Source organism: Neovison vison, chromosome 13, assembly GCF_020171115.1.
Source record: "Neovison vison isolate M4711 chromosome 13, ASM_NN_V1, whole genome shotgun sequence".
NCBI lineage: Eukaryota > Metazoa > Chordata > Mammalia > Carnivora > Mustelidae > Neogale > Neogale vison.
The window spans coordinates 68,218,898-68,241,486 of NC_058103.1; the positions used below are offsets into that span (position 1 = coordinate 68,218,898).

A 22,589-nucleotide genomic window follows, 5' to 3' on the forward strand; every position below is an offset into this window, starting at 1 on the left:
GGTGATGACAAATATCAACACAACATTACAACCAATTTGTTGCAAAAAAAAAAAGAACCTATTAAATGTCATGCTAGAACACTGAATGCCTTTGAAAAAGATAACTTAAGAGATGATGGGACAGATTGAGATAAATGAAATGTTCATATTGGGCTTCAGGAAGCCTTCATAAATTTCTCTCTCTGTATATCCTTCTTCCTATCTTGTATGCCTATTCAACAAACTATTTTTACTTCTAGTCTCATCCATTATATATGTAACTTGGAGATGTATCCAAAGAGAACTTCCACTCCAGTCTTTAGGTCCTATGAATTTAAAGAAGTCAGTTTTAAGCTTGACCTCAAAGTATGAAGTTTGTCATTGAAATTCGATTTCTCAAATCATGCAAATAAACATTTATCACAAATAAGTATACTTATTTAATATGGCCAGGAAAAAAAAAAAAAAAAACCACTCATGGAGGAACTCTTTCTTCTCTATGTCCCTTTTACCACAATACAAGAGTTAAACTTTCTTTTTAACTTTTGATAGGCAAAAACTATTTCTTCTGTGCCAATACATTCTCATTCCACAAATAAAATCCATGGTAATAGCAAACAATACATCATCACCTTTTTTAGTCTAAACACATGCTTTTCGTTGAGCTGTTTTGGTTCACAAATATGTAATGGGGATTTCCCTTGCCTAACCTCATTCACTTGGACTCTTACTATTTTTAATGTCAGTCATAAATTTAGCTTCTAAAACAATTTATTTGTGGAATTTTCTTTTATGCTTCATTCTGAAGAACTGTTAGATATCACGAAGTTGGACCTCTGCTTGAAACTGCTTTCTTACTAAGAAAATAAAATCATGTCCAGTCTGCTTATAGGAGATAATTAAACTAGCTGTCTTGGTATATTTTAGTCTATTTCCCATTTGTGTATATTCGGTTCGACCTCTTTTAATTTTCCTGGACTTTATCTTTCTATCTTTCTTTGAGAGCTTTCTTTCTTTCTTTCTTTTTGGTAGTAGGAGATGCCCCCCCCCATCCTCTTTCCCTTTCTTCTGTCTCTCTCTTCCTCTGTCTCTCCCTTCCACAACCCACCCATCCCTATGTCCCAATATTAACTATTCTGCATTTCTATTTCAATCTATTTGAGTCAGCTTGCTTCTCCTAAGCTTTTTTCTTTTTTCTTCCTTTTTTTTTTTTCCCCTGAGCAACTCTCTTAAGTGTTTGCCGATAACATCTTGGGGACAGATTATTTTTCATTGGGCCCATTGTAAGAAGTAGCCAGCTTATTGCATTACTGCAGAACACATTTCAGACTATACAATTGTAACAAATGAACAACTTGTCCTCCATAGACTCTCCACAGGATCCAATTAGTTACTAAACCTTTTACTTAGGTTTTCTAATTATTTTCTGGAGCCATAGCAATTGGGATGCTGAAACAATTCAAAAAATGTTTTTTTGTTTCAGATGGATATATATGCATATATATGCATGCATATGTATACTGTAAGTTAAAACAAAATTATGACTGTAAGCAAAAGGAACAAATCTCTAGATTAAATTATACAGACATTTAAAAGGGAATCAAATAAATACCTCTATGTTGTAAAAATGAAAGAAAAGGAGAGAGAGGCATTTTACTTCTTCTGAACATCTAGAATTTTAAGTTGTTATAATTAAAAATAAAATATAAACATTGATCTGAAAGTCATTACAACAGGTGATCACTTCAGCAAATCTATATTGCAACTTCAGCACATCTTTATTAGAACTCTTTCATTGTGGGTAAACAGCCACAAAAATAAATGCTGACTTAGAAAGTATAAATACAAATATTTAAACAAAAATATTTGCAGCATTCATAGCGCAAATTGTACCTGAACTGAAGGGCTCTGTGTGTCTATATATATATTACATATGTGTGCATTATATTCACTTCTATCTAACCATATACATATATTTATTTATAATTTGCCAAATGCTATAAACAAGATACCTGAAACAAAATATATAAAAAGCATTCTATCAACTGATTTGAAAATAAACACAAGGTAAATAGCTATGCACATAAAATTATCATTTTTTTTTGCTGTATATCTACAGAAACTTGAAGATATCAGCTGAAAAGCCTATACTTTCTTTAAAGCTGTGTTTATTAAATAGCCTGCTCCTTGTAAAATTTGATTCCACAATGGAAAAAAAAATACTATTTTAATTTTTAAAGTCTCAATTCAAATGAAGGAGCAGTTAAATTTTAGTTGGCTGAAAAAGCCTCTGAATTTCCTAGAACTTTAATGGTCTTTTAAAAATTAGCTCTATTTAATAAAAGAGACAAAAGTATCAAGATATATATGAATTTAGCCTATTTTTTATTTCTGTGTGTTCATAGTAAACATTTTTGTAAGTGACAAACACGGGCATATGACCACAGTATCACAATCAAGAAATTTTAAGACAACATTAACAATCACTCAAATTTATGCGGCATTTGCGCAACACAGGTTACATATTTGCAAGGTTTACCTATAAGTACAATAGGTATTAACATTTCACTACATTTAGAAAAAATAAAAGTGACCTGTTAGTGACCACATACATCAAAATATACACAACACAAACTGAAGGCAATCATTAATTTTGTCCCCTTCCGATTCATTTGAATGGGCAGTGCTGCCAACTGAAACAACTTTCCTTTTTTTGTTTTTTTTTTTGTTTTTTTGTTTTTTTGTTTTTAATACTTAGCATACCAAGTGCATTTTAGAACCCAATCTTTGGTCTAAAAGTAAACAAAAGGAAAAAAAGAACAGTTTTTTAAAGAAAAGGACAAAACAATAAATGGCCAAAATAATTTCCTGGGCACCTTTACTACGAATGCTTCTTAAATACAAATTACAGTTTAACATTTTAAAACTCTCCCCATAATTTAGGTTGTTCTCAAGGTCTGCGTCCACCATAAAGATCCATGATAACTTATAATACTGCACACATGGAAATCTGGTGGCTCTTAAGAGATAGACTTGTCAGGTTTGAATGAAATGGCAAAGCAGTCACTATTTAGATACACATTCTACTATAATTTTGACTTCCAAACCTTATATTCTACAGTGTATTCTCCCCACATTGCACCTCGCTGACACTCCACACCTTGTTAGAATAATAAACAATCCTAAAGACTGAACAAACGTACAGAAATGGGGGGGGCTTAATAAAAAATACCTGGACTTATTTTTTAATTATCATTTACAATGCAAATGTGTGTAAAACGTTCACTTACAGTCTGGTCCCCGGGATGTTAATGTATTAAAGGGTTGGAAGAAGACCCCTGATTTTGATGTGTGAAATAATCAGACAGTCCCCCGGACAGTCCCGTCGTGAAACTTGGCAAAGAGGGTCTTAAAGACTCACAGGGCAGGGTCGAGGGGGCCTGCGGAGATGTGGAGGAGGACGCGGCCCGGGCGCTCATGGACGTGCTGCTCTGCGAAGTCATTGACGGGTGCGGGACGTGGGGGAAAAAGTAACTGGTCTGGCCCGCAAGCAGGTTGACCGAGCAAGGGTTGAGGGAGTAGGTCCCGGAGCAGGGCACCGACAGGCCGCAGGGCACCGAGGCAGCGAGCGCGGCGGCCGTGAGGTGGTGCGTGGCGTACGGGATCTCCCCGTTGACCAGCCGGTCCACGCTCAGGCCGTTGGCCGTGGAGAAGGAGTGGTTGTTGCCCAGCGAGTTCTGAGTCAACACGGAGCTGTAGGGCATGGGGTGGCTGGGGTAGGCCGACGTGGTGCCGTTGTAACTCAAAGTGCTGCTGGCGCGGGGGTGGTGCAGGGACAGGAAGGGCGACATGGGCCAGTAGAGGGAGCCGGCGCGGTCCATGAAGGTGAGGCCGGTGGAGGTGAGGCGCGCCCCGCGCTTGAAGGCCAGCTTGGCCCGCGACGTGGTGGAGCGGCGCCGCAGCTTGCCCGTGGTGCCGCCGATGAACACGTCGTCGCTCGACGGGTCCAGCATCCAGTAGTTGCCCTTGCCCGGGTCGTCGTAGTGGCGGGGCACCTTCACGAAGCACTTGTTGAGGGACAGGTTGTGGCGGATGGAGTTCTGCCAGCCCTGCTTGTTCTCGCGGTAGTAGGGGAAGTTCTTCATGATGAACTCGTAGATGCCGTTGAGCGTGAGCCGCTTCTCCGGGCTCTGCCGGATGGCCATCATGATGAGTGCGTTGTAGCTGAACGGCGGCTTCTCGTACTTGCCGTTCTTCTTCTCGCCCTCCTTGCCCCCCTCCCCGTCCTTGCCGCCCTCGCCCGCCCCCTTCTTCTCCTCCCCCCCGGCGCCGGCGCCCTTCTCTTTCTCGTCCGGCCCGACGGGCGCCAGCTCCCCGGGCCCGCCGCCCGGCTCGCCCTTGCCGCCCAGCCCGTCCGCTTTGGCCCCGTCCAGGGCGGCGGCCGGCGGCGGCGGCGGCGGCGGCGGGAGCAGCAGCTGCTGGGGGCCCTTGTCGTCGTCGGCTGCCGGGGCGCCCCGCGCCTGGGGGGGCTGCGGTGCCTGGGGCGGCGGCGGCGGCGGCGGCGGCTGCTGCTGCGGTGGCGGTGGCGGTTGCGGGGCGGGCGGCGGCGGGTGATGGTGGTGGTGGTGGTGGTGGTGGTGGTGCTGGGGGTGGTGGCTGTTGTGGTGGCCGTGGCTCGCGTGGTGGTTGTCGTTCTGGACCGCCTCTGGCACCAGGCTGTTGATGCTGAACGAGGACTTGGGGATCATTTTCACCTCTTTCCTATCTCCCATGTCCAGCATCACCCAGTCGTCGGGGGGGAAACGGCGGCGGCGGCGGCGCGGGAGCGGGACAGCGGCGCGGCGGGCGGCGGCGACCGGTGGGTGCCGAGCGGGGCGCGGGCGGCGCGGGCGGCGGCGGTGGCACTGAGCGCTCCGGCAGCAGCGCAGTTGGACCGCAGGCTCCGGCGCTGGCAAGTCATGTAGCAAAAGCAGCAACCACCCCTCAGGAATTAGAAGAAAAAAAAAAAAAAAAAAGGAAAAGAAAAAAAGAAAGAAAGAGAAAAAAGAAACAACCACCGCCCCGGGGGTGAAGCTCCCTCGCTCCCAACTCTACTTCTTGGTCTCCCCCCCACCCCCCGCTCCCCCCCCCTTCTGCTGCTTCCTCCTCCTCCTCCTCTCGCAGCAGCAGTCACAGCAGCAGCAGCAGCAGCCCAAAGGGGGGGAGAGCCGGGCGGCGGGCGGGCGCGTCCCGGAGCGGCCGCGGCGAGGCTGGGGAGACAGCGATCGAGGCGGCTATAGCCACAATTAATTTTCCGAGCTACAGGCGCACACTAGGGCTGTAAAAAAATTTTTGGTTTAACCTTTCCTACCGCTGGGCCAATCAGAGCTGGCGGCGTGCGGGAGCGTCTCTCCTGCCGTCGACCAATCGGCGGATCTGGGCCCACCCACCCCCGCCCCGCCCGCTGGCTCCCGCCCCCTCGGCGCTCGCCTCCCCCTCACCGCGGGCCTGGGCCTCGCGGCCGCGCGGAGCCGCGCAGGGATACGCCGCCGGGAGCACGCTGCGCCGCGGCCCTTCTCTGCGCCCCCTCCACCCCCTCCGCCCTGCGGGTCTGCCCAACCGAAATCCCCCTCTTAGGACAAATATCTCACATTTCTGGCTGCCTTCTCACTGTCTTGGGTCATTTTCTTTTGAGCGTCAATATTTGTCGTTATTGATTAAAGTTTGTATTCAATTTTATTTTTTTTAAAGCGGGGGCGGCGGCGGCAGCGGTGGTGGAGCGAAGAGTGGGAGTGCAGGGAGAGGATGCAAGGACAGGGCAGGAAATGGAGGAGGAAGAGGCGAGGCGCTCCTTTCCCGAGTCGGCCCTGCAGGCCCGGGTCGGCATTTCTGAGCCCGTAGGAAAATTGTGCCCCTTGTAGGTAACACTCCAGCGAGGCTTTGGATGGTTGGGGAGGGAAGGCCCACCCCTGGTGTGGGGAGGGGGGTGTCCTGCACCTTGGGGGGAGGAGGGTCTGGATGGGGTTTGGAAACGAAGGGATGAGGAGGAGGAAGTGGGCTGGCGAGCGCGGGGGCCAAACAGGGGTTACTTACTCAGTTCCTGCGGCCGGGGCGGCGGCGAGCTCGGAGCTCGGGCGCCGCGGGGAAGCCGGGCCTGGGGTCCCGGCGCTGCGGCGGCGGGCGGGGGCGGCTCAGTGGTGGGCGCCTATGAGAGCCTTCCGAAAGGAGGGGTGCTCAGAGAGAAAACAATACCAAACAATCTCGAAATAAACCAGGTAACACATGCTATGTATATGTGTCTCTTCCTTCCCCTTCTCTCCTGCTCCAGACCGTCGCTCACACGCTGGGTGACTCGGTGTCGTTTTCTCTTCGCCGCTCGAGCGTCTCCTCAGCTTCTAATCCGAATTGGAAGCGAGTAGCCGCGAGCGATCACCCTGGAAATGTTTCATTTTGCTTGTTGACATTGGAGGGAAAATAAGGGTGGGCGGCTATTTCTTTCCGTTTTTTTTTTTTTTTTAAGCCTTCCTGTTTTCACCCCCCCCCCCCGTTTTCTTTTTTTCTTTCCGTTTCTCAAATGCTTTTGATTTGTGCGGGCCTTAATGCTGAAATAACCGCATGCTGAAGCCAGCCCATTCCCACTCTGAATGCAGATGGAAGGCAACTAGAAGCCTTGGGTACGTGGGTCCCACAATCCCAGCTTCTTGGGCTTTAGAACTGGGAAGGTTCGGTTGAGGGCTGAAGTGAGTGGGGAGATTGTGATTCGGGGGCTTTAAAAGGATCCCGTGGCCAGGGGCAGGGCTAAGGCCCAGCATTTCCCAGGGATTGGAATTTGGTGCGGAGCACACTGATCAAAGGCTGTTTCATCCCACATGGGTATGAAACATACCACATTTTACGGAGGATGTAGCCCTAGAGAAGAGGGAGGTGGAGGAGAAGTATAAACGAAAGGCACTTTCCCCCTCCTCTGTAAGATAATCATGAAATGTAAACATTTACTAACTTTGATAAACTATCAAATTGTCTGGCAGATTTAGTATTTAGGAAAAGGAAGAAAAAGCAATGCCTATGTGTGATGTTAAAGTTCAATTCTAATATAAAGAATGCAGTTGATGAATACAAGAATACTCAGGTTAATATGGAGTATTGCACTCTCCCCACCCCACTCCCTGCCTTGAAATCGAGAGGAAGAGAAAGCGAGAATAAAATCTGAAGAAAATAACAGACAATTACAAATAGCTAGTGATTTTTTGAAATCTCTATTAGGAATACCTTAAAGAAACTTTGAATATTGGACTAACCTCATCTATCCTTCCACTGTATGTATGTATCCCCCCTCCCATTTCTACATATTACCTTACTTAAGCTATATTTACATGTGGGAAAGTTCAAGGGTCCCAACTATAAACGTTGATAGTGACATGGCCCCAAACACTGACTTCTAAGCTCCAATTTCTTACAGAGCTGGGTGAGCTAATGGGCTTTGGGGACTGGTTGGAGAGATCTGTGAGCCTTCCTCTTCTTTCTGCTTACTTTCTTCCTTTCACTCTTTCCCCCCCTCAGGCCTGTTATTCCTACTCTTCCTCAACTCACTTTCCTCCCTCCTCTCTTCTTCCCCCTCCTCCCCACACACTACCCCCCCTTCCCCTCAGTCTATTCCTCTCCCTCACTCCATTCCTCCACCTACTCCTCCCCATTTCTCCCCCCACAACCCCCCTTCTCATCACCACTTATAATGGCACACAAGGGCTCCCTCTGAGGTGGACGGCCCGGTACGTTTTCGTAGTCGGTCTAGCGTGAAATGATTCGGTGTAACCGGATTCTTGGGAAAGGACAGGTTACGTAAACATTTACTGATGTGGAGTAACTATACTATTTGTACTCTGATATGCAGGAAGGAAAGTGTTGATTAACACAGAAGAAAAAAAAGCGAAATTAGCTGATTGCATGCTCATAAGTGCAAGCTGTCATTGAACTGCTTTTAAAATAGACACAGCTGGGTGTTTGTGTTGAAAAATTTCTTGTGTTTTTGCTAATACTGAAATAAGCATGATTTTGTATACCAAACATTTTCAGATCATTAAAATTTGTAATCTGTGCTGGTTTTAAACACAAAGAAAAGAAACAGAATCATTTCGATGTAAAATTTGCTGATATTATATTAACTCAATCAGGTCTGTACAAATTGTGCATTGTGCCTCCTAAAATCTGTTTGATCAATTTAATACACAAAGTGCCAAACGTGGGTATTGTTTGTTAACATTGGACATTTTATTCAAATCTGAGCTCAGCAGCAAACTGGAGGAGCATTCCTTGAATACAACACCAGCACTGACTGATGAATTTTTAATGTTTTAAAGGTGTTTCTTAGGTCAAAGCTGAGTGTGCATTGTTTTGTAATCTTGCATAAAATTTTAGCAGGTGAAAATAAGTTTTTCTTTTGTTTACTTTCAAAAAGCAAAAACTGGGGTCTGCTAATGAGAGTTGTAATAATCTTGTTTGATGTGCCAGGAGCTTATATTGACTGGGAAAATATTTTGCATGCAAATTAAGAATGTGTTATATTATTTTAAGGATTGCATGGATGCAAGTCTCAGAATAGGATATTTTTGAAAGAATAAATAGATTATACTTTAATACAATCACTGTAAAGATCTATTCTCCCTAATAACAGAGGTCATTTGCAATCTGGGGGGAAATGATTTTATTATCCTTTTAATAATTTTAATGGACTTCATGGTGAGATAGAGTACTATATATATATATATAGGTGTGGGGGTAGGCTTGTTCAACAAAACATGCACTATTTACTCAGCAGCCCACATTTGTCTCAGCAATGGCTTCTTTTTAGAGCTGCTACTAGATGAAATGGAGGGGGAGGGGGTACTTTGGGCAGAGCATTGTGCAAGTTGAAAGTCCATGGATGGAGCTTTGTAAATCCTACCGGTCAATTTGGGTACAAATTGGATTTGAAGGACTGCCCACGTCCACCTCGGGCTTCTGTCCTAAACATATGAAGCCCCAACTGTATTTCTACCTCACTCAGTCCCTATGATTACTTTCAGAAGACAGAGGGCATCCAGTGGTCTCAGATCTAAAACAAATTCTATATCATTCTACTAGTTTCCCATCATCAACTTAATCTTCATCTCTCACATATGAACATCTATAAATGTACACTGTTAATGAATCAAAGCATAAGTCAGAGCAAATGTAATTTTCTGGTATATAAAGTGGTAAACATCTCTCCCTCTCTGCCTGCTGTCCTACCCCACCACCTCCCCCCCAAAAGAGGACAGGCCTTGTAAAGAGTGAGAAGTTCCAACAGAAGAATTGCTTGGGTAATGAATTAGATTTTTTCATCTCTAGTTTTAATTAATAACAAAGGCTCCATAGCCTATTGTATCTGAGTAGGGAGCCGCACATTTAGTTTTTTTCATTTGGCGGTGTTACATTAAGTCTTCCTTAAGGCCCTTTTCCTGCTTTCTGTCAGTTTTTCACTTCTTTTTTCCCCCGTGTTACCTGCTGGTTAAAGGAGGGAGGGCCATTCTTAACCTAAAATCCACTTTGCTTTCAGCTCCCTGGACAGAGTGTCCTTGGAGTGGCACCAAGCTCTGGCTAAAGCTCTCTTCCTGCAGATGCATAGGGAGTCCCTGGCCCTGTGACGTTTGGGAACAAGTGGAACTCATGCAGAGGCATCCAGGTATTTCCAGAGACTGAAGAGAGAGGTCTGCAGTCCCTTCCTAACAGCAGGTAATGGTGCTAACATTTAGTGATTATAAGTTACTCTTTAGCGTGTTGTATCCTTGTTCTGTGGGTTTTGGTTACAGGTTATATGATTAGGTTTGCGAGAACAGTAGTGAACTAAACTTCTCAGTAAGAGGTCTTCACACCAGGGAAGTGTTACTTTTCTGCAGCAGCCCTGCCTCGTCACTCATTAGGGAGCTGCAGGTTGTCAAGCGGTTGCTCTCACCACGCACGCGCGCACCCCCAATATCTCCGGGGGCGCGCACATGTGTGCGAGCATGTGTGCGCGCGCATAAGCACAGACACACACACACACACACACACACACACACACACACACTGCACTAAAACTAAATTAAGAAGCCGATGATTAAGAAAAGCGTCTACTAGGCCTGTCATTTCAGCATCCTTCCATCATAACATTGTGGCACCGGCAATTTTGCTTGAGAACCTTGAGGAAAAAAAAAAAAAAGAAAGAAAAAAAAAACTATGGGAGAGCCCTGTGTTTGAGAATCGAAATGTTTAACTGGTATAAGCTATAGAAGCTGCTTCAGAAGGGAGAAAGTCCAAGGTGAAGAAAGAAGAAGAAGGCCTGCATAGAGACCCCTGTGACTCCCCAGGCAGGTTTCTGAGATGCTGTCAGAGGTCCCAAGCTCTCTGAAGGCAAGTACATACTCATCCAAAGAAACCGCAGGAGATCTGCAACAAAATACTCTTGAGAGTAGCTTCTTCCCATTGGAGAGCCAGGCAGAGAGATGGACAATGAAATATTATTACCCCAGGGCCAAGGACTTTTAAAAAGTCTCTTGGAGCTTTTCAGTCAAATACTCTACACGTATTTTGTAAATATAAAATACCCACTACCCCTTACTTGTTCCCCTTTTTTGCCAGCCCCTCAAGACCTTGGGGGCAGGGTAGACAATTTTTGGAAGGAGTTGAGTTTCTAATAGTTTAAGGGCAAGCCAGTTCCATTTCTTGACTTGATCCAGTTGGGAGATATGATCCTACACCTTTTGGGCAAGGTGCTCTGAGAGGTTTTCTCCTCTCCTTGCCCAAGGAAATGGCACAGCTCTTCTTTCAAAGAGGTCAAGAAATGCTAAAGAGAAAAACACAGAGTTGGAGGGGTTATGGTAAAGGAGAATGATGAGAATGATGGAGGTCTTTAGCTTTAACCCTGGAATCTATCTGAAAAGGGAGGAATTGAGACTTGGCAAAAGTCAGCACACAAGATAATGGATTTTCCATCAGTGGGACACCAAAAGAGGGAGAAAAAGAAAGACTTCATAAATATATATCAGGCTGAAAGGAGAACTTACAGGCCTCAAAATGCTGAGCTCCTAACTATCCTGTCACTATTCTCCTTAATTAGTTGGAGCTTCAATTTAATTTCCCATAGGAGCCTGAATAATCTACTTTGGGAAGTGTTATAGCACTCTTCAAAGAATGTGGTGCATCCAATCTCCTCTATTTTGAAGCACCCTTCTAACAGGCCCCCCAAACTCCAGTCGTTGTGAGGAAAGATGGACTGGTGCTAGTTGCGGTTTTTAGATGGTCAACTCTCAAAGGTACACGGAGAGCACTGCACAGCCCAGGGTCCCTATAGGAGAGTGAGGAGTGTATTTGAGAAACTGTTCATGCCCACTAATGGTCTGTGAAGGAATGAGAAGAGAGAAAACTGCAAGCGTTGGGGTGGGCAGGGCAGAAGGCATGCAGAGAACCCTCCATCACAGAGTCGCTCTTCTCAAGGGGAAAGTCAAATGAGAGAAAGTAAACTGTTTGCTAATCCAGTACATCAACTCCCTTTCTAAAAACCCAGATGGACAAACCCATGAGCCAGTTTTGACTTCCTGCCTATCTCATACCCACCTGCCTCCTCACTCTCGAACTGCGGTTCCTGTAGTCTCCCTCCTCCCCCTCCTAATAGCGAAGGAATATCTATTGGAGCAGCGTTTCCCAAAAGGTCCAGATCTCCCCTTCTCCACAACCCCCCCCCCCCGCTCACCCTGGGAGGCTTTAACCCGAACAATTCCCGGTGAGGAGGGTCGCGGAGTCCTGGGCCCGCCGCTCCTCCCCGCGCACACCCGCGCGCCTGCCCGGAGCTCCTTTGTCGCGGAGCCTGCCGAGCGCAATCAAGCTAGAGGACTTGCTTTTAGGTTTCGTTTCCAGATTTTCCCCCTTTATAGTTACCTTTCCAGACGAGGTGTCTCGTGTTTGCTCATCACGCCGAAAGCATGCACACAGATCAATATTTTGGGGCTAAGAGGTCATGTGCTACGATGAACGCGGAGAAAAAAAAAATGAGACCAGTTAATGGTTTTAAGCTTGTTATTTGTATAAAGCACAGCTCAGAGTTAAAAGACTAGGGTACGTGCAGGTGAAGTTAATGCGAATATTCAGTTTCATGGAGGGGGTGTTGAACCCACTAGGGGAGACCAGTTATACCCCTATTTCTCTCCTGCCCTTTGGAAGGAGCCGCGTGCAGGGAGGAGAGGAGCGGCCAGGGTAAGCGAGACGCAGAATCGCGTCAGGAACAAGTTTCCGTTAGCGTGTGAAGACAAAACACCCCGACTCCTCCGTTTCAGAATCTACAACAAAGGTAGTGGGGGGGTGGGGATGGTCACTTTTATTTTAAAGACAATCCTAGATTCTTGTTTACCAATTTTAGTATCTTCCTTCCGGGTTTGTCCTAAGGCATGCAGGAGAGAAAGTAATGTTCAGGGAAAAAAGCACGGTCGGCAAAGTTGGGCTCGTGAACGTGTGAACTATGAATCACCACGGTGAAGAGGTCCCCCCCCCTCACTGTTTCCTTTTCTCTTTGGAGCGTGAACTTGTTAGATAAGATACATGAGGCCACGGGGAAGTGGAAACGCTGAAAAAGCCCATCTCCTTTGGAGAGCAGCCTGGCAGGCGGCGGAGCGCTGTCTAGGAGCTGAACGGCGCAGGGCTAGCTCAGGAGCTGTCCCAAATCCTGCCTCCGCGGCCGCGGGCGACACCCAACACTGCGCTGGGATCGCTGCCCAAGCAGCCTACCCTTTGGCCTTGGAGTAAACAACCCAGAAGATGCGAGAAGGCCCCTAATTGGGCTGAGTGTCTGCTCTTCAGCTCCGAATACTAAACTGGGCCCGCAGGTTTTCCTGGAGGAAGGTGGAAGTCCGACCACAAAACAAGCAAAGGATGGGAGACACTGGATTTTCGAAAAGTTTGGAGTTACACATGAAACGTTATTTTCCTCATTAATTAGAAGTAATTCCCTTTCTCTATTTATATGTATATACACGCTATTGATTAGGTACGGCGATTTACTTGAAAAATGTGTAGAGTATCTTTAGGACACACTCCTCATTGTTTGTCTCCTCAAGCATTCTCAGCTGATAGTGTAGCTGGTTGGGATCAATTAGCAGTGGATTTTGCCCCAAGACTGCTCCCCAGGGCGGACAAATGGAGCCAACTCCTCTCCAGCGATGTTTTTCGCCCACGTGCGCATCCCCGCCAGGGTTTTAGAAACAGTTCAAAATCCCCAGCCTTGGTTTCACTTGATTTTGTTGTTGTTGTTATTGATAAATATTGGGTCATACACAAGGCACTTGTCAGAGACTTTGGCTCAATCTCGCAGCTGCAGCTCCTAGCGGGGCGTTTGAGTCGTGTCCTGGGAACTGAAGGGATTTATTGGGAGAAGAATTGCACATTCTCTGTTTCTTCAGTTGCAGAGATGGTCTCTCAAAATCCTATGTCCTGTCTGCTGTCACGTTTATTTCTTGATTTGTTCAGATATGTTCACATTTATTTCTTGATTTGTTCAGATGCATGTGTCTTTTCATGTATCTTTTTATTGAAATTGTCTTTTAAAAAAAGAGGGAGAAACTATTGATCCTTGTTCTCTAGGTATATCTGAAACCAAAAAACATAGGCGAATAGACAGATAATTGTAATTATGGGCTGGGTAGGGGTTTCCTGGTGGTTCTTGTTGGGTAAGTAAGACATTTGGGGGTTGTGTAATTAGAGTAATATATACAGTTTATCCTTCGGCTGTGCTGTGCATACTCTTTCCCTTGATACATATTGCACACGAACTGAACCCATGGTCGGCTTGTCTTGGCATGTTTGAAGCTCCAGACACCCAACAGTATCATTACAGGAAAGAAACAAAACCCCAAAGACTCCAGGCAGGGAGATGGCTGCCTTTGGGGTGAATGGGGAGTTTGTCTTGGCATTGGACTTTATGGGTAAGCGCAGCCACTGGTTCTGACTGCCTAGCAGCCACAGTTCAGGTCTTCCCCGAGCTGAAGTGCAGAGAGGGGGTGGGGATAGGGATGGCGAAAGAAACAGCTGATTTTCGACATTTCAAAAGGACTCTTTCTATTTATCAGTGTTACCGAAGTGTACGTTACTGGAGAAACAACAAACCAAGCATAGAGCTGCAATTTTCAAGAAAATAGGATCCCCAAATATAAAAATAAAAAAGTAGCAGATAAGATGTATAATTCAATCAAATTACACAAAATTGCTTGAAAATCCAGAACAGTAGCGATCCATTATGCCTCTGTTTTATTAGTGACAAGTACAATTACTCTAAAATAAAGAACACTGGTGAATATATAATTGGCTGTAATCATGTTAGTGTTTGAATAAAAATGACGGGAACATTTAACACTTTGACAACAAAATGTTCAGAAATAACTTATTTATTCAAACAGTTTTTATTTTCCACCAAGTGAAGGAGAAACACAGTTTGCTTAGGAAAATCAATGACTTTTCCCTACAATAAATAAATATCCAAAAGGGGGAAAAACAGCCCCACACCTCTATATTATTACTATTTTTTTTTTTCTTCTTCTTCTTTTAACCAGCAAGAAGCTTAATCCTGTGTTTGGAGTCAGCACCCGCCTAACTGTCGTTGGGTACCAACGTCCGCCACCTAGAGGAAGAGCTCTGCAGCTCACCCAACGCCAACCCGTTTTCCCGCGGTGACCTCGGGAATCAAACTTAATATTCCTTTGCGAATCGCTCTCCAAACTAACTCCCCCCTCCCACACCCCCTCACATCCCCTTCCGCCCTACAACATCGTCACAATATTTTCTTAGTAATTGCTCTGTGCAATTGACAGAAGCGCCAAGTCTCCGGCAGCGCGGCGCTCTCCCAGCAAAGCGCCAGAGCGCGTTGGGAAACAGGTCAGGGAATATTTGGGTCTGAAGCGATAAACCATTTTTATCCAAAATTCGTCTAGAGCAGCTTGAATTCGGGTCTCATAAAGCAGCGTCTGCTGCCGACACCACCACACTCCAGTGCTTTTTTAGGGCTCTCTTAGAGAAAACAGCCCAGATTCCTCTGTCGGCCAGTTGCTTACTGCGGGGCTTTTCCAGACTTCTCGTCAGTCCATGCTCCCCTCCACTCCCAGACACGAAGATCTGAGATCCCGGCTCTCTCCAGTCAGTTCGTGGAGCCCAAAGGGTCTTCGCTTTTTCCAAATGGGTTGCTTGATGTACTGAGATAAAGGCATTAAAGGGGAGACTAGATTTGGATAGGTGACCCCTGTGGCCTGGGAGACCAACCCAGGAGAAACCCCTGGTCTTTACACTGAGTCGCTGAGTTTCGAAAAACTTTCACAGTGTGCGGGGAAATTTGAAGCTGGGCCCGCAGGGACGAGGAGGCCTTTCCGCATTTTAGTCCCGGTGGATCCTATCAGCTTCTTTCGCAGAAAAAGCCGGCCTCACTCCCAGACCTTGCCTGGCTGCTCCGAAGCCAATCTTGGAGAAAGGAGATGCTAAGGGAGGGTGAAGGGGCTCTGGAAAGAAAAGTAACGAGGATGATCCGCGCCCTCCACGACCGGTTGACAACCGAGCAGCAAGCAGACTGTTGACATCAGCGCGCGGGTTTTCAGGCATTTCTACCCGCCCCCCCCCCCAAGCCGGTTCAAAGTTTTGTTTTGTTTTGCGTTCATGAATCTGGAACACTGTTGAAGCTGGAAGTTTGGTAGAAAGGCGAGGAAGGAACAAGCAAGTTTAAATAGTTGGGGGGGGGGGAGGGAAAAAACCTCATAAATAATTGGAATTCAGTTGGGTTTAATTTCTTCAGTTTCCCCTTCCTTCTTTTTCTTACTTTATTTTTATTTTTTATTTTTCACCTTTCCCTTCCGTCCCCTCTCTCTTCTTCCGCTTCCCCATCCCCTATCCCTATCTGGATTCCTGTCCCTGTCCCTATCCCTATCCCTATCTCTAAGCATGCGAGAGAAAAGCAGCAGCTTGAGAAGGGTGGAGGTAACCATTTTTATGCAGGGTTTCAGAATCGCCCTGTCAGTTCTCACTCCCCACGCTGGAGTTTAAAGGAGACATCAGGGGGATGACTCTTCCTATCCTTTCTCTTAGTGGCAACCCCAGAACCACCGACTGAGAAGCTTTTTCCATACTGTAGAAATTACTGTTTTAAAGATAGTTGAAATAAGTGTGTGTGTGTGTGTGTGTGTGTGTGTGTAATATATAACATAACAAGCCTCTCAAACAAATGTCCCAGCACATGCCTTGCCTATGGAATGAGGCATGCCCCAAAACTCACTCCACCCAAGCCCTAAGAACTTAAATCCTCAGAAATGTTTCATTTTGTTTTATGTAAAACTGGCGCTTCCACTCTCAAATGCCAGGTCTGTCATTGCTCTCCCGCATCATATTAACAGGCGATGTTAGCCTTCCCCTACGTGTTTAGGCTGCTAATGCGGGCCACTTAACGCAACAAAAATGCTCATCTGTGGAGATTTTCCCAAGGCTGGTAGCGATGCCGGCTCCTTTTTCTTTTCTTTTCAGGGCACGTCCATTCCTCCCTCCCACTTCGGAGTCTGAAAAAAAGGGGGTCCAACAACTTTGAGCAAGTGTGTGAGCGCTCCCTCCTCTATCTCTTGCCTGCCAACCCACCCAAGGGGTTGTGAATTTTTGGTTTTCCCTTAGGAGCAGGAATAAATGGAAGCTTCAGCCATGGCACTTAGTTGCCTGTCAGTTAACTTGCCTTCATCTTTCCTTTTTTCCTCCTCACTTCAGCTTGTGAAAGCAGCTCAGGATTGCTCTCACAGCTGCCTCTGTATCCTTCTTAGCTCTAGTCTTCTGAAGAAAAGTGCTAGTTTCCTTTTTTCTCCTGGCTGGAAAGGCGGATTGGCGATGTTCTCTGTCTAGGATTGTGTGTGTCTTGTATGTTTGTCTAGTTTTAATAACTTTATAAAGGAGACCTCTGAAGGAAGGAATCACCTGAACCTAGATGATAGCTTACATCATGTTCTCTTACTTTTTAAAGTCTGGCCTGGGAAAATCTTGCGTTTTCATGATTCATACGTATCTAGTTTCCAAGAAGAAGGTCATCAGGGAAAAAATACCACAAAACTAACTTAATATGTAGTAAGTATTATTCATTGGGTCTTAGTTTAAAAAGATGATTGTCTTCATGGCTCCCATCTGGAACATTTTTGCTCTTTAAAAGCCTATAATAGACATGAGAACACAGTTTTACAACACTGGGTCTACCACTCTCTTCCTATGGATTCTTAGGCAAGTTACATCAGCATTCTAGTTCTTTCTCTCCTCATTTGAGAAATAAGTGAACTGTATCCATTAATATATAAAATAGCATCCACTTACCAAAATCTCAACAACAATAAAAAACAATTCCCAAACCATAAGAATTCTTTGGGGGGGGGGCGGAATGTGCAAGGAAGCTGAAGAAAATCTTATTCAAACGACAGCAGCGACATCTAGTGATCGTAATACTCAACAGTAGTGATGAAGGTGTGGGATAGTTAACTGAAGAATGTTTTTGTTTGTTTGTTTTTGTTTCCTTTTCTTTTAAGATTTTATTTATTTGACAGAGAGAGAACACAACCAGGGGAAGCAGCAGGCAGAGGGAGAGGGAGAAACAGACTCCCTGCTGAGCAAGGAGCCTGATGCAGGGCTCATTTTCAGGACCCTGGAATCCTAACCTGAGCTTACACCCAACCAACTGAGCCACCCAGGCATCCCAGGAATGGGTTTTCGCAGGAAAGAGACATCATAGTTTTTCTAATAAATCTTGATTGTCTGAAAAACAGTACCCTCTTGATATCAAAGGATCTTTTACTGTGCTCATGTTATGGTAATAATATACAGAAAGGAAAAGATGTTTACCTCAAGTCTGCACACTTATTTAAATAAAATAAGTGTGCAGACTTGACGCAATTATAATTTGTATGAACAATTTGTGTTGTTCTCACGCTTTAAATTCCATGTTAGGATACTAGTTCTAAAAAATAATTTTGTGGGTTGTACTTTATTTAACAAATATTCCAAATTATAATCAAGTATCTTAAAGCATAAATACTTAGTGAAATAGGAAAAGGTAGAAATTTCTGAGATTTCCTTCTGTCAGGATCTATCATTTAGTTGATTTGAGATTACTGTCTAGCCAATATCAGGAAACTGATTAAAGATAACCTTTCCTTTAAGTCGTCCCAAGTATGCTCTGCCTATATCACCCTTGCTCAAAATATTATGAAATTCAAAGAAATGGGATTTCCATTTCAGGATGGATTCTATCTCTTCTTTTTATAGCAAAGATTAAATGGAATATCTGGGCATGGGTGAAGTTTTAACAATGGCAGAGACTTAGCAATGGTCCAAGACTTTTCAGAATAGCAATTTTAGCACTTGCTTGGCATTTAACACTTTAGACAGAGGTAACGGAAGAATTCATCTCATTCCCTATGACTTTATAAATTGGCCATGTGTGTAGGCGTAGTTTGTACATGCACTCACTGAAGCATAAGTGTGTTTAATTTCCTAGTAGCAAAGCAGCTGATGACTACTGGAATTTATAGATCCATATTTGTAACTTTTAAGGAAGCCAATTTTGTTTATTCCATCTTATTTTTGACCAGCATTTTCTCTGCTTTTCCTGTGGAGTTTGGTCACTGAGTGTTGTGCTAGCTATTTCAGCCAGGTAGTATTCTAAAATAAGAAGATAACTGGAAAATTTGAGCTGGTCATACCACTTCTCTTAACCTTAGTTTCCCCATATACAAAATGAGAAAGTTGAACTCTTCATTGTCCCTTATAACGCAAAAGACCTATAAATCAATAAATCATCAACCTTTATTTGGCAAGCCCCTCTGCTGTTGGCTCTGTTATTTGTGACTCTTCAGTGTCAACTCTGACATTTTTAGTTAGGCATTCCATCAGAAATAAGAATCGGAAGAATTGACGAAATCTTCTTCTTCATGTCCCTCCTATCTTCCCCTTTGTTTGATTTTAAAAATGACAGAAATCTTAGACTTTCATGTTAACATTCACTCAGGCATTGGCATGCACTCAGCTCTCTCTTGCTGTGCATCCAGAAAAATCACAGCATAGGAATGGGACTAAACTAAAGACAAAGATGAGGCAGCTGTATTTGAGTTTCTCTAACATGTTCCCATATCCTTATAGTAATGATTATTATTACTATTAATTTTTGGTGGCGGTGTGGGGGAACCAGAGCCAAAGCCTTCTGGCTGTGAGCAGCTTACATTTCCTCCTTGTTTCTGTGGCCATATGAATAAATTCCTTCAGGAGGTGGCAAAAAAATATCTCCCACTTCTCTCTGGCTTACCACATTGTTACACACATTTAGGAAGGAGAAGACTGTTAACAGGAGGCAAATTTTACTCCGTAATGCAATTGTACTCCTCATTTAATGTGAGTCCCAGTGAGGCTGAAGACATATGCAAGAAGAATCAGAACTATGCTGACCTGGATTGGTAGAAGGAACAGGGTTCATTACAAAGAAAATTCTGAATCTGCCAAAGGTTTAGTTTGTAGATGTCTTTCTGTTCTCCAGTTATCTTCCTGCTCTTCCTACTACTCAGACTGTGGATAAGCAGTCTGTATTTGATACTGTATTTATACAAAATGCTGTATTTGTATAAAATTAACAAGGCATGCTTTCTTCTGTGAATTCCTTTAGAACCAGTAGAGACAGGTATTATTTTATTTTAGAAGTGAGGAAACTGACCTAGAGAGGCTAAATGACTCACACTAAGCTCACACCACTAGGAAAACACAGAAAAGGAACATGAGTCCTGGCCTTGGAGAGGCTGCATCTCACTCGTCGCTGTCTTCAGGGTGGGAGCCCTCTCACCGAGACCAGCGTAACTGATCAGGCCACTTAAGATTCCGCCACAGATATTTGAGAAGTTTCAACTTTTAGAGGATTCTAGGAACCCCTTGAACAGGAGAGAGTCTGTGCTTGCTAGTCTTCATTCATGTATGATTTTATCCTCTTAATGTTCACAATTTTGTATTATTTATATTAATGTTTTCTACAGGAGAGGAAATTTTTGTAAAAATATTATACTCAAAACATGTTGTTAATGTCTTGGGACCAAAGATTTTGGAGGTAGAATGAATGTAAGATATCATCTGTTTCAGTAGCTCTGCAGAGAGATCACTGTCCAAATCAGTGGCTCCTGAGAGTTGTGCTTAGATGGAATCCAGATTATCCTGAGTATCCTGGTATTGTCTCCTGCCCATCTCCTTTGCTTCTTGGCTTCCTACATTAATGTAATTGGGAACTCCATTCGTGCTGGCTGCGCTGTGATCTGGTTTTCCAAAAGGGCTGCCTCTTGAGTAGCACTGTGTAAATTTGGCTAAGGACTGTAGTCTCAGCTGGGAGCTGTGAAATCTTCCTCTTGAATGTATTGTCTCTCAAGTAGCTCTCTGCTGCCCTCCACTGGCATTCAGCCACTAGAGCAAGCTAGCCTGCTGCATCTGTGCTAACTCAGAGCATCCCTGGCTTCAAATGAGAGACCCAAGCTTTACTAATCACACTATACTCTCTCCTGTTTACTAACTCAGAGCATCCCTGGCTTCAAATGAGAGACCCAAGCTTTACTAACCACATTATACGTGGCTTTTGTAGCACTAAAATATAAAACCCAGGCCCGTCTGTGTCTTTTTATACCCCACATTCTCACATCCTGCAAGTTTGCTGATGGAATGTGAAGGAGTGTATCTGACTTTAGCTGAGGAATTGTGCTAGAGTATTTAGAAGGACTTCTTGAAAGTATAAACCTTTTTTTTTTCATTTGTCAAGCAGAAATATACATAAGCTGACATGAGACTAGGCCATAAACTTCTGAACTTGTACTTACTCAGACATAAGGAATATTAAACATTTTATCTTTAACATTATAAAAATGCTGTGAATTTTACGAAGTCCCTAAGTAATATGTACACTTTCTCATTTATTCAACAAACATCTATCAGACACTACATATGTTATGATATATGCCAGGCACTATTCATGGTGCTGAGAATACAGCATTGGAAAAAGGAGCCCCCCCCCCAAAAAAAAAGGAAAACACCTACACAAAACAAAACAAAGCAAAATAATGCTCTGCCTTTATTGAGCTTGCTTCTTAGTTGGGAAATATAAACATTAAACAAATTAATATAAGGAAAATGTTCTTTAAGGAAATACAGTATTATCATATTTCTTTCTTATTGTAAATGCACAAAAATGATTCCATGTTTTTAAGAATGTTGGTATTAAGATTAAGAGAGGCATGATCAGAGGCTAGACAGGGGCTCTGTATGCTACAAATGTTCAGTGTTTTTCATTCATTCATTCATTCATTCATAAATTTACTGTGTATATAGGATGGGCCTATAAAAGTAATTGATGCAGATGAGAATATGGATCTTTCAAGCTGTGAAGATGTTTCATCTTTTGATGCTTTGCAATCTTCTGTGATGTTAAAATGTCTGGTGATCGCCACCTTGTCAGCGCCTGTAATAGCTGTCAGGGAAGCCCCTGCTATTGCTGCCCTCCGTGGTGGGCTCTGTTACCGTCTTTCTTTATCCCTTTGTTTTTGTTACATTTTCTTTCTATGTCTTTTACTTTTTCTCACAGATTAGCTCTAATAGATACCACTGGCCAAACAGAATAAGTTTTTCCTTGCCTATATGGCAAAACTGTCAAACACAATGAAGCAGGTACAATGACCTCTTCTCTTCTCTACCAGGTCTGTCTGAGAGCTTGTTTGGAGGTTCTAGCAGGGGAATGCAGCTACTCATATACCCTTGACCAAAGAACCTACTCATATACCCTTGACCGGAGAACTGTCCTCTCCTCTATCAGGGAAGGTCATCCTCTTTGACAGAGCATGCAGCTTCGGGAGGGATGCACATGGAGCGGCGAGGGAGAAAGGGGACACCCGCCTAGCCAGCCAGATCAGCCAAATCAACCCTGGCGATCAATGGGGTGACAGATGTAGCAGCCAGATCACCCTCACATCCTACCAGGTCTGTTTGAAAGGAGTGTTTTTCCCAGGTGAAAAGTTTGGAAAAAGCAGTTTGTTTGGAAAGGAAACAAAACAAAAACAAAGTAAACAAACTAGTATTGGCATTGATTACACATACATGTTTTATAAAACGCTACATTAGTTGAAGAGTTCTTGTGAATGTGGTATCAGGAGCCCAGGGTTACAACAAGTTGCTGTCCTTCCTCAGAAATAACGCTGTAGCCCTCACCCAGGTTCTGAGTAATTTGCCAGAGAAGCATCAACTCCTTGTCAGAAAAGCAGTTTGTAGCTCTCCTATTTGAACATGAAATTTAGATGGTTTCGTACTCTTATTTCTTAGTGAGCATAGCTGTTCGGTTTCAGGGTCTCAGCCAGAGTTGGCCTTGACACTTACAAAATGTCTTTGGCCATAGATATTAACGGTATTTCCATATAATTCATAACTAACTTATAAAAACTAATGTTTATATAGCTGCATGGGCACTTGCCTTGCACAGACTGTGAAACAACATATTGGTATATGTCCCCTTGTTCTTTGTACCAGAAATCAGTACTTTTTGGTCAAGTTAAGTAGTTTATTATTTTTGAGAAAAGAGC

General features: G+C 44.1%; 1 protein-coding gene and 1 long non-coding RNA gene across 3 annotated transcripts; one reads left to right on the plus strand and one right to left on the minus strand.

Moving 5' to 3' along the window:
* Positions 1–2,343: 2,343 nt before the first annotated feature.
* FOXG1 (forkhead box G1) lies at positions 2,344–4,798 on the minus strand. Its single transcript, XM_044231131.1, has one exon. The coding sequence runs from the start codon at positions 4,758–4,760 to the stop codon at positions 3,288–3,290; it is 1,473 nt and encodes a 490-aa protein (XP_044087066.1). The 5' UTR covers positions 4,761–4,798; the 3' UTR covers positions 2,344–3,287.
* Positions 4,799–5,600: 802 nt separating this feature from the next.
* LOC122893143 lies at positions 5,601–15,817 on the plus strand. 2 transcript variants are annotated; one of them, XR_006381585.1, is made up of 3 exons: positions 5,601–5,875; positions 9,594–9,708; positions 14,550–15,817. It is a non-coding gene; the product is annotated as an uncharacterized LOC122893143 (long non-coding RNA). The 2 variants fall into 2 exon arrangements; XR_006381586.1 differs by lacking the exon at positions 5,601–5,875 and adding an exon at positions 6,142–6,438.
* Positions 15,818–22,589: the final 6,772 nt, after the last annotated feature.